Here is a 12,887-nt window from a genome sequence, read left to right on the forward strand (position 1 = left end):
TATAAAATCATGATTATTTCCAGATTTCTTCTTAAGCAGCCAATTTCTTTTTCAAGGTGTACATTATATCCCCAAAGTCCGCACATTGTGCCATATTCCTGATCCAAGCATCAACTGTAGGTAAAAAAAAAAAAAAAAAAAAAAAAAAAAAAAAAGTTTTCACCCAATAGAAAGTTCTCATTTGTTTTGCATGCAATATACCAATATTAAGACATTTGTAGAGCTAAGGTTCCTGGAGGTCCCGACTCAGAGCTTTGAGCATTAAACAATCTTATAATGTGCTTAAAACAGACCACTACCTGTTCTCATTTTTACATCTAAATACGCTGGTACATTTTGTCACTGTTAACTACACAAAAAGCTCCATTGTACACATGCAGTACTCACATTTAACAGCGGTGCTTTAACTGTGTGTAAAGGTAAACAGGCTGCAGTGGATGTAAAAAGTTGACATTGTGAATTGAGTGAATTTAAGGCAAACCTGTCAATACCTAACGTTAAGCCAGCGAGCTTCCAGGCATTTAAACTGGCAAAGTAACATGACAGTATATTGTCCGCGTGTTGCACAGTGTTTAACGTGACTTTTCATAATACTGTGTCACAGAAATAACGTTACCTAGAGATGTGTGTGCATGGGACCATGTGCGCGTGTGTGCGCACACACCTTGCTTTTAAAATGAATATGACAATAGATGAGGACACTGACAGGGAACATGTTTCTGTACCTGAAATGAAAACTTGTCTCTAACCCTAACCCTATACATAATAGATTAGGTCATTTTTTAATTAAATTTTATGAACTGACAGAAGTGAATGAAATTCACACTTAAAAAAGTGCACTTATCATACAATAACATAAACATCATGAAAACAATAGTTTGAAGTTGCTCTACTATTATGACTGTATATTATAACATAGCCCCGTGCAGTGTAAGAGATATTTGGGCCTCTAGTTCCAAAACTGAAGAAGTGAATAGATGTAAAAATGCTCCCTGCAAGTCAAACACCAGGGTTCAGCCTCCTCTGAACTGATGTCACATTGTTCACACGTGCCCACAAACTGCTCTGTTCCTAAATGTAAAGAAATCCGTTCACTCAAGTTCTTCTCAAGAATACATGATTATATTGTTTAATTTGAGGATGATTTAAATATTGGATAACTTGATATGTTGGTGAATAGAGAAATGACCATGTGCAAAGCAAAGTAGTATTGAAGCATGTGAACTAAGCATTATTCTGTTACATACTCTACATATTTTCCCCAGGCTGGCAGGTCTGTTAAAAGTTTACCAGCTTCAGTAAACTCTTCATCAGCTGTCTGTTATTTACACTCAACAGTTACCAAGCTACACCTCACAGCAGCAAGGCTCTGGGTGTGTGAACCTGCCGGCTGGCCCGGGCCTTTCAGTGTGGAGTGTGCATGTTCTCCTCACGCCTCTGTGGGTTTTCTCTGGGTACTGCGGCTTCCTCCCGTAGTCCAAAGACACGCAGGTTTATTGGTGACTTTAAATTGTCTTTAAGTGTGAATGTGAGAGTGAGTGGTTGGATGTCTCTATATATCAGCCCTGCGATAGACGGGCGACCTGTCCAGGGTTAACCCTGCCTTTGCCCAGTGTCAGCTGGGATTGGCTCCAGCCCCATGTGGTCCTTGAAGGATAAGTAGTATGACTCATGAATGAATGAGCTACCGGTTAGCCACCTGTCTGACACTGATGCAAGTTATCAACTAGATTGTTTAGGAGCAAAACCATTCATGTTCTTAGTTTTGCATTTTTAATCAACATTTAGTAGAGGAATGTTTCAGATCTGATGAGAGTGAGCAACATACAACATCAAGGAGTTTCCTTTATTTAGTTTACCAACTTACTGTAGTTGATGAAAGTTAATAAAACCACATTTGAGTAGACGTGTGGTTGCCGATGAAATCATTGCAAGCCGGCTGAAACTGTCACTTGCCACATTCCATTAAGACAATTGTAATTTGTAATTAGAATTGCAGCACTTGCCATTTAAACCTTGCACCTGTTTGAGTAATTCCACTGATGGAGCTGTGGTGGTAATGTGCCGAGATATGATTTTGGGGGGGGTGTAAACATGAGGACAATGTTTTGTAAAGAAGCAAATGCATTCATCATCTTTTACATCTTAAACACACACACACCGTGCATTGGTGTGTTTTAAACTTTTGTTGGTTTACAAGAAAGAGGGCACCTATATATGATAATTTAAAGAAAATGGATCAACAGATATTCTAAAAAAATGCACCATCACCACATTGGCTTTCACTCCTTAATAACTATGCATTAAAAATCACCTTGAAGTGTCAAAATTTAAAGAAAATAAAATCACAGGCTTAATAAATGCAAGCTATCACTAGTTTTCATTTTACACCCACACACACTAATGCAGTTGGTGTCCAGCTGGAGCAGGAGCCACACCCACACAAAATGTGCAGGTCACAGAAAGCATCTTATTGATCATTCAGTCCAAAATGTGATCGTCTATAATCATTTTAAACCTGTTCAGAAAGCAGCTCCCTGTCATATGATCATTGTAATGATTTTTTTGGCAGCGCACCCAGCATCTTCTCTTTAAACATTGAAAACTTGAGTTTTGTTCTCTATATTCTAATTAAGGAAATTAAAGAGTAAAGAATGACAAATGACTAATTAACAGACAATTAGGAGCAGAAGGTAATAGAATAAACTTACATCACAGGTCTCAGGAAGGAAGGGAATATATGAACTGATGAAATGATTAAACTTGTTTCACTCCAGGTGCATCGAGGACTACAAGCGTGGCCCAGATGGGAGGTCGTGCCTCCCGCTGTCTGAGGCCTGCACCGAGGGAATCGACTGTGGGGAAGCAGTGGACATCCCCGCTAACCAGACTGTGTTCGGAGACCTTTTCTACGGATACAACAACCATACCAAGGAGAGCACCTCTGGACAGATCCTCAAGGCCACATTCAGGTACCCACAAGCTGTTTGTGAGGTGGAGCGCGTGGGGTTGTTGTTCTGCCATTTGTATCACAGCAGGGGAACAGCTTGGGCCTTTGGCTCCATGAGTGGTGATGAAATAAAACAGTCTGCTACCTTTCTTTTAGATAAGGTAGTCAAAAGTCAAAGTTGGACATGGATTAAGAATCACAGTTGTAAGTGCAGATAGAGACATGATTTGTTACTGGTATGAACATGCAACCTGTATCTGAATCTCTGATCTTGACAAGGAAAAATATGTAAATTCAAGCAGTAAACCCACTGAATCACTTTGATCAAAATGCTCTTAGAGTAGTGGTGTAGCTCTGTTGTGATTTAATCTCAGGCGGGTGTAAATGCAGTGTGTACAGTTTGGCCCCTATCTTAAGAGGACAACTCACCAAACACACTGAAAAACCAACTTTGCCTCTTCTGATATCTCAAACCAGCCAGGCAGAATATACAGATGACCTTCCCTTTAGCAAAGAAAAAACGAGCATATCCCATACAGCAGTGCTGCTTTCCTTCACCTGAGTCAAGTTTGTTAATTTTGGCAACCTAATTTGCATGTTGAAATCTGATCTGAGCGCAGGCATATTGTATCTGACACAGATGCACTAAAACCAGGTGTAAAGGCAAGGGCTTACCCAGGTACACATCACATGTTACTACTAGGTCTAAGTGGGGTCAAAGACTTGAATGACCTGGACACAAAGGGATGTAAAATGTTTCCCAACATTTCACATAGAGTTCATTTCTGAATTTCTGCACACCAGTGTTGACCAGTAGCAAGTTGTTTTTAACAGTGCCAGAGTCCAAAACAGAGGAAACGCTCACAGCTGTGTGGAACCACTCAATTTTATCAAGTGTCCACTACACAGCAATGATTTGCAGACCGCTCTCCATGTATTTATTGTCCAGTTAGTGTTAGCTTGAAGAGCTTTGACTCTTTATTGAATTAAATACCAGACAGAAGTAAGTGGAGACAGCAGAGATGCTATCTGCAAACATTGAGACCTGCCCGTAGTCATTATGTACCAAACTTCCAGCCCCCAACTATTTTGCATAAGCAAATTTCACTTTGTGGTGTGATAGTTTAATTTTCCGAGATGAGCAGATTCAAACACCCCCCACCATCCCAAAATATTTACTTCATAGAAGGATTAATGCCAGAATTCAAATCCTATGTTCTGTGGAAATCATCACCAAAATGTACCCCCTGTCACAGGAGTGCAGAATTTGTCAAGGAGAAAAATCTGTGACCTAATCAGATATGTAGGAACATGAAGCGCAGAGGATCATTGTAATGCCACTACTAAACTACAACTACCCCCTGCCCCCCTCCTACTCCCATTGCAAAAACCCCCATCTCAGTGTGCAAGCTTTTTACTACACCACAGAGAAAAATATGGACCAGACAAAAACATACCTTTTTCATGACAGTAGCAGTAGCCAGTCTCTCTTCGGGGCCTGTCCTGTCTTATGAGTTTATGCTGCCTGTCATTCCTATGCTGAAAGTCATCTTCATCTTTCTGCCCTCCTTCCTGGCTGAAGTACTATTAGGATTATTCATTTCAACTGATACTAAACACGTCACGTGCAGTATAGATGAATAGTATCTGAAAACCACTTTGAGGGTGATCTTCAAAATATTTACCATTAACTGTCAATGACACTGTCCAATGACAATGCAGAATCCTGTATTTTCCTGCCACAGTATTAACCTTTCCTGGCTCATCGTCTGGACTGTAGTTGAGCAGCATAGGGGAGACGAGGGAACTTGTGTCTTGAGGTGTTGTATCATTTATTTACTGACAAACAGCCTAAAGTGCACATACACCCTCACTGTATGTTGGTTACTGTCACTGCAAACAGTAATGAAAAAAAAGCACTTTTGATTATCTTTTAGATCTGTGTTTAAATCAGAATTGGTTATTGTGGGTCAAAAGTAATCTATTACCTGAATGTAATAACTGATGAAAACTAATTCCATATGTCCTTTCCAGAATGTTGTCGCACTTTCTATATTTCATGGTTGTCAAGAGTGTTGGTACAAATAAACCACAGAAGAGACAAGGCACTTATTTATCCTATATTTATTGAAAAGCCAGCACAAGATGTCTTCCATGGGGAGCACGCTTTCTTATGATTAATTTCACACCCATTCAGGCAGGTACTGGATGGTATATTGGACTGTACCCAAATCCCCTATAGAATAGTTATATTTGACAGAATTGTTAGTTTCCTAAGAGCGATACAGCACAACCTTGGAGATACACTAAGGCTGGAATCTGGTTTAAATCACACGATGGAAAAATGGACAGTTGCCATGAATACATGATCATGAGGTAGACATGTCACCACAGGTTGTAAGCATTATCGGACTGAATTAATATATTTAAAGGTTATTTCATTATGGGGCAAGGCTTTTATGGTAGATTTTTTTTTTTTTTTTATGTCAATTCCCTCCCAATAAAAAAAGATAATAGTGACAGTAAAGTGTGCCATTGTCAGGGATTGTCCTCTATAAAACAAGACATTTCTCCTAATCTCAGGCAAATACTCTGAGGAGAAGAAATACTTGGGGAAAAAAAAAACACTGTCACCTCTTTGGAGAGACTTACAGTTACTTACGTACAGGTTCAAATAGATGCTGTGTCCCTTTCATAATGTAACCACCTTCAATGTATTCTACTATCCACATCAAACCCTGTACACATTATGTACAGGGTTTGATGTGGATAGTAGAATACTTTGAAGGTGGTTAATTATCACTGTCCACGTGCTGCAATCATTTCTGGTGAACTCAGGAAGCCAGAAGGTCAGCAAAGTCCTCTGCGGCTCAGGAATTTAATTTGGGCCATGCATGGATTCCGCTGCCCGGAGGCAAGTCACCCACTTAGGGATCCACCACTGGAGTTGTAGAGAGGGAGGTACGGGTGAAGCAGGAAAGTTAACATCATCAAGAATCTAAATCTCAAATGCTCTGATCTCATTTGAAAATGCTTGTGAATGGAGAGTGGGGTCTGGGGCAGACTTTGAAGAGCACCAAATGCTTCCTGTGCAGATGAGGTGGTGAAAGAGGAAGGCGGACTCTTTTGGGAGCCATGGTTAATGCAAGGCCTAATTATAAGAGACGGCAGCAAATGAATTAAAACTGACCAGGAGCCCGTGTGCTGAAATTAAACCTAATTGGACCAGATGAACATTTGAATGTAAAATGAACACAACTTACGGGAGGAGAGCATCGCAATTGAATATCGGAGATCCGTGAGGGGTTTGAAGTCAGTGCTGAACTCAATTTAGATCAGGAGACTTGCTGCAAAACCAGTTTGTTACATATGAAACAATGAAAGATTATATCCCCCAAAAAACAAAATGTCAAATGTTGCAGAGCGGGAAAGACTAGAAGTAGAAGCACAGTCTGACCAGTCATTATCAAATGGTTGCTCAAATGAGGTTCCTGTTGCAGTGCTGTATTTTAAAGATATATCAGATTACATCTTCCACCATGCTGCAATAACCTAGAAAATGTTGCATTCCAAGTGGTGTTACTGTTAAAGCGCCACTCCTGAGATGGCACATATGAATTAACTCGTTATAGGCAGGATCAACAGTTCTATCATGTTCTCTGGAGGAGTTTTTTTCAAGTCAACAGAAAATCATTGGAGTGAAATGACTTGAGTAATCTTACCTTTCTGACTGCATTACAAACAAGGGACGATGAGCTGAACAGATGTTTCACCATTTACCAGGCAGGTTCAAAAGACACAGTGGAGATGTTATTCAGTAGGTTGGGTGTTGACAGGATTTTATTAGTATCAAACTGAATTCTTTCACATCCCCAGAAAATGAATTTGCTGCAGGTTTAGCTTCCACCATTTGCAAGTACAGCTGCAATGATTTGTGCATTAGTTGACTGACAGAAAATTAATCAGCAGCTACTTTGATAGTTAAACTTTTAAGTCATTTTTTAAACAAGTAACATTGTTTAGTTTTAAGCTTCTCAGATGTGAGATTAGTTGAATATCTTGTTTTTTGGACTTCTGGTCAGACAAAGCAAGACTTTTCATAACAACACCTAGGGATGTAGGAAATGATATACATTTTCTGGTGGTGTTTAGACCAATCCATTCATCAACAGGATAATCAATTACCAAAATAATTGCTTACTTTTTTTTTTTTTTTTAACTTTTCCGCTGTTTGTTTCCAGTGACAGCCTAAATAATCTCAAGCATAAGATATGAAATTTTAATTACATTTATCTGACATGTTGTTTTTTTTTCTGTAATTAAGATCAGCTCATGGATGGATTAGGTCACAATAGGCATTTGGGCATAGACATGTAAAAGGTCCCCTGCCACTCCTGTGTCAGAGCAAGAGCCACAGATTCGAAGACACAGGTTTGGTCATTTTGTCTCTTTGTGGTCATTCTGCATATGCTTGTTGTTTTTTGTCTTCTCAACCAGCAATGCTAACAGTCGCTTCAAACAGAGGCTTCGAAGGTCCCCTGAACCCCATGGGGCCCTTTAAGTAATATGTCCATGCATCAGCTAGATTGTCTGATGTAGGATAACTAATCCCCTCTGCTGGTCTTCATGGACCACAAATATGGAAGCAGCTGTCAGAACTCAGCCCTGATTATGGGAAATGTAGGATCCAGTGTTTTGGCGTTTGACCCAAACTGGGGTGTAGTACATCGGGGCTTTTGTTACTTTCACTATGATCATTTCTTTAAAACTGTCTCTTGTAAAATGCAACAAGTAAAATGCTGGAGTGCAACTCAAATAGGAACAGCAGGAGGGAAGTGTTCTTTCCTTCATTCAAATACAAAGTCACACAGTAGATTCACTGGCTCAAATGCAGTTCTTTTGAAAAATAACTGAAGCTTTGAAATGCTGTCCTAAAGTCTGGACCCTTCACTGCTCCCTGCACTCCCGCTAGACAGTAACACTGAGGAGTGTGCAGCTAACTGAGACTGTGCTAAATTACCTCTAGTCAGAAAATTCCGTTATTTCTCACAGCAACTTGAGGCTGCCGTTGACTCGACTCAGTGGTAACTAAAATATGCAAGTGAAACAGCACGGTGACCCGTGTCCTCCCATAACCCTTTTGGATCTACCCTTTGCCCTTGAGAGAAAGCAGCAAAAGAAGCAGAGATGGAGGGAGGGATAGTAAGTAAACCTTTATGTGGTGTTCTCTGGCTCATCTTCAAAAGCTTCTGCCCCACTGCTTTGGAGTGGCACAAAGCATCTGTCTTCATCATCCTGTGAAAAGAAGTCAAATTTTAATATTGTTTAATCATCAGTGGAGGTTTGTTTTTCTCACTCCAAGCACATCCCATAATCTTTGCTGTTTGAATTTTGTTTCCTGCAATAGCCACCATATCTTTTTCTTTCCTGCTATCAACTTATTTGTTACTCCTTCCTTTATTCTGCTGCCTGACGCAAAATTCCCCGCTCATCCACAGAAAATCAAAACACTGTAAACAATCCCTCCAGGGGAAAGTTTTGCCTGCTAATGTTTTATTTATTGAGGAAGAAAGGCCTGTATTGGGGGGAAATGGACCTACTCTGTCGCCCCTGCGAGGGTTTTCTATTTAGACTGTCTAAAGGAACAGAAGGAGGGGGGTGGGGGGAATAAATGGAAAGCAGCAAGTGGTGTGAGCAGGTGCCCAGTGGCATAACATGCACACACGTAGAGCAATTGCCAGGGCATTCAGGTATACACACAAACACACGCTCTCTCACAGTTACCCACAAACACACGGCCACAGTAGGTGTGCACACTCTCCGTCTACTGGACAGCCAAGCCCTTTCAGCTACATCTCCAGAGAGCATCATCACACACACACAGCCGGTTTGATTCGCTCCACCCAGCATGCCTCCCTCATGGTTCGTCTTTCAAGCTCACCAGCCCTGAAATGCTTCTCATGTTTTTCAGAAAGGAAATGCACCCCTCCCTTTCCATGCTGGAAGCTTCCCCTTCTGCTTCACACACAGGATATGTTATTATCATTTCAAAAACACAGGGTTGATTTATTTGATTTCCTCCTAGGTGAAATCCAGTTGTGTCACTGTCATTGGCAGCAGGCTGGTAGAGCACAATATAATTTTGGTCACAAAGCAACACGAGGTATGTGTTTGTGCCCAGGAAGGAGGTCATGGTGACATCTTAGGAGCATCAGGCTTGATATGATCTGGATTCATATTACAGAGCTCAGAGGCAGGGGTCTCTATCTTGCTGTCTCTGTGGGAGCCAATGGACTCCAGTAATGAGATGTTAAAAAGCTAACCTCCTCTCATTACTCCTGACACTGTCCTCCCTCCCATCTCCACTCCTCTGTCACACGACAAGCTCAGAGCAGGTTTTAATGAATATTTTAGTGCCCTTTGTTCTCATTCTGGTGGCTGCTTGGGATCAATAATTAAGACCACGCTCCCACCTGACAACCTCCCACCCAAACTACTTTGTGTAGGCATCTTTTTTACTGTGTCTTAGTTTTTTTGGCTCACCTCAATCTACTGTACCACACCTTCAAAATCCCCCCTGAAGAGGTATACCTTCATTGACTCTTTTAATTAAAACTAATGGGGAGGATGAGGTGTGTAAAAGGTGAATGGTGGCCCCTATTGTTTCTCATTGAAAGCTTTGAGTTTATTTAGTCACACCATCAGGGGGATCAGCATGAAGAAATCAGACAAAAAGTCAGAGGGGGGTTGTTGTTAATCAGTTTCCTTTTGTTGCTTTGTCACATTTCAATAGTTCACCACGGCTCCTACAAGATATAAGTTTAGTTTAGCTTTCGTAAGTTTTGGCAGCTCCTGAAATTTAAAGAGATTTCATTCTTAGACATCAGCTGCAACACCATCAACATGCTGACACCCTGACTACATTATTGTAATACTACATTATTACAGATAATCAGTAATCATGGGTCAGACCACTTGCATGGTTCTGACACTGTCGCCACACCTGCCAAAGTAGGGGAGAATCAGCTGCAACTCTTTGACTTTCTCTGTTACTCTGATACTATTTGGACTAGACCAACCAAACATTTATATATCTAACTTACATCTGTTTATGAGTTTAATTTAGAGATGACTCATCATTCTTAATAATTATTTGAATGGAGGAACTCGGATCAGGAATGGTTGACACATATTAAGAACACATTGAATTTCACTAATTAACTGTTGCTTTTTGTTTCAATAAGCATAATATTCTGAAAATATGCATATTTTGGACAATAATATAATGGTATTATTTATCTTTTAAATGATCAAAGAACAGTTATGGAGTTAGGCCTACCTTGAGTCAAAATAGGCACAAATTATTTATGCTATTACTTATGATAAACAGAACCGACAAATATATTATAAGACCGTGAGAGGCTAACTAAATAATTCCCAAAATAACATGTTTGTATGTGTTATAGTGAGCAATTATAGTTACATCTGTCATGCTATGGGACAAATACAGTTGCTCATTTTGGCTATTTTGGACTAAAAATGTTGAAAAATACTGTTGTGTTGTCTGTTTTGATTTAACTGCTGAGCTTCAGGACAGTTACAATTCCTTGCTGCAATCGTCCCATCCCCATCAGTCATGACTGAACAGACTCAGTCTCGACATATGCTAACCATGTCATTTGGAGGTCAACAAAACAATGACTCAAACTAAGTTTTGATTAATTCATTGAAACAGTCAGGACAGTTTGACACAGCTCATAAAGAAAATTACTTTCATATCTGAAAAGGTTTTTTTTTTTTTTTTTTTCTAATAAATGGAGCAGCAGATGTTGAATGTATCTTCTATTGTCCCAGTTGGGGAGGGTCCAACTGAGCATGTGCAGTATGAGTGGCACCACTCATCACTCATGAGCATGTTTCTGATTGGAGAAAAAAGACTTGTTGCAACTGTCCCAAGTCTCCCCTGCTCACTACCACCTCTGTGGTAGTTCCCGCTACACTAGATGTCTCCAGCACCACATTTTTCCATGATCTCTCTCTCTCTCTCTCTCTCTCTCTCTCTCTCTCTCTCTCTCTCATATATACAAGGCGAGACTCGCAAAAAGCAGCCACGCTGTTGTGGCTGGTAAAAATTATGACATCCTCACTCTGGCAGATGGCTGTTCAGTGTTACATGCCTTACATGTCATCATCTAACAAAATTAACAATGAAAACTGTCAGACATGAACATAGCAATAGGAACTCATCCCATATTCCACTTAGCATGCATCTAAGATAGAAAAAGAAATCACTGTCTTCAGCAAAGACAACTGAAATTCATTCATCACATTCTCACTTTGTTTGCTTTGTTAAACTGACAACTGAAAGCATGCATAATTGCTTTCAGCAGAAACTGACAGATGTTTGACTCCAGTGACAATAAAATCCCAACCAACCTTGTTTCTCATTGTTTTGGGCTTCAAATTTAGCAACAGACAAGAAACTATATGACTACTCAGCTCAAGATGCAGAGGAGTCTTCTCCCAGTGTAGTGCCTTAACACCCAGCAGCATCACCAGCAGCCAACTTTACTTTTGTTTTCATCAGCCTGATTTCCCTCTAATTATGTTGCTCCCCTGGCCACGCCATGACCATGTAAATAAGGTGTCATTTGAACGCTGGCTTTTGACGCAGTGTTGTTTCTACTCCAGCAATGGCTTTCATCGTTCTCTAACTGTGACTTTCCCAAAGTCAACAGTTAGCTATTTGTAAATATTTTTGTGTCCTTTTTTTTCCCCCACAGCTCATGGCCTAAGCTGTGGGGAAATTCATGAGCACTACTTGAATTAAATGGTATATTATGCATAGTGTATATTAACGGGAAAACTGTCACTGGTGTGAACCATTAATGGCCACTGCTATGCATATTTTAAAAGTGCAAGGCTTTTATCACCGATTTTTAATAAAAAAAAAAAAAAGAGTAGTCATAAATGGGACTGCAACTGAAAAGAACATTGATTTGGTCTAAGTGAGATGCTATAGATCTTATTTGCTTAATTTAATAACTAGTGTCAGATTAGATTACTGCTGGGAAATAATTCCAGCATACAGAAAGTGGTAATTTGAAATTTCAGAGCAAAATAAACAGCAGCAAATGAGTCATTTATCCAGAGGTGTTGAGACTCAGAAATGTTTCTCTTGCTACACTGGTAAAATTATTTTTTCCACAGACCAGCTATGTTTGTTAACTGATTTTATGTTTAGGTATATTTCCTCTTTCATTCCTAACAGTAAATATTACATTGCACACATGTTAATTGCTGAGTTCTGGGAACACAACATCATTGCTATAGATATCTGAGAGGAAACCAACAGCCCAGCACTCAGAGAGGTTTTTAAAATTTTTGTAAACTTTTTTTTGTGAAGACAAAACAAAGGTGAAGGAGAACACTGTGACCCAAACAGTCATTAGAATTTACAGATCTGCTTTTTGTTATATCTGTGAGTTTACTTCAAACTACCTTCATGACATACACATTTATTTTTGCTTAGCTCTTGGCCTGTTTACAGGTTGCCAGGTTAAGGTTGTAATGTTGTCACTAGATCCCACCAGTTACTTTGGTGAGTGAAATGGTCCCATAGTCTTAGGAATGAGGCCAAAGTTACAAAAATAAGATCTAAATTTAAAATAAACTGGGATTATTCTTTAAAGCTCACTAATCTGTCTGTTCACATGAAGCGTGGTTCAAATTGGGTTGTGTAACATGACGGGGTTTCACCTATACAGATAAACCCACAGAGCATTATCATCCTACTCTTTGGTTCAATAAGGCAGCTGTTTTGGTTCAGTCCCACCGCTCTCATTAACTTTGTTTCCAGTGGCAACAGGCAGCTGTTTTATGGGACAAATACTCTGATGATCCCACTCTTCAGCAAAGGGCAAACAAAGTTAGCAAC

General features: G+C 39.9%; 1 protein-coding gene across 8 annotated transcripts in view; it reads left to right on the top strand.

Moving 5' to 3' along the window:
- Window positions 1-12,887, top strand: part of astn1 (astrotactin 1) — a 415,092-nt gene that overhangs the window by 200,275 nt on the left and 201,930 nt on the right. For all 8 annotated transcript variants that reach the window (XM_071490448.1, XM_071490449.1, XM_071490451.1 and 5 more), the window contains one exon: window positions 2,778-2,972. In XM_071490448.1, the coding sequence (XP_071346549.1) occupies window positions 2,778-2,972 (195 nt within the window). The remainder of the gene's footprint in view (window positions 1-2,777; window positions 2,973-12,887) is intronic.

Source organism: Trachinotus anak, unplaced genomic scaffold (assembly GCF_046630095.1).
Source record: "Trachinotus anak isolate AG129_WGS33_773 ecotype Australia unplaced genomic scaffold, CSIRO_AGI_Tana_v1 ptg000012l, whole genome shotgun sequence".
NCBI classification, from domain to species: Eukaryota; Metazoa; Chordata; class Actinopteri; order Carangiformes; family Carangidae; genus Trachinotus; species Trachinotus anak.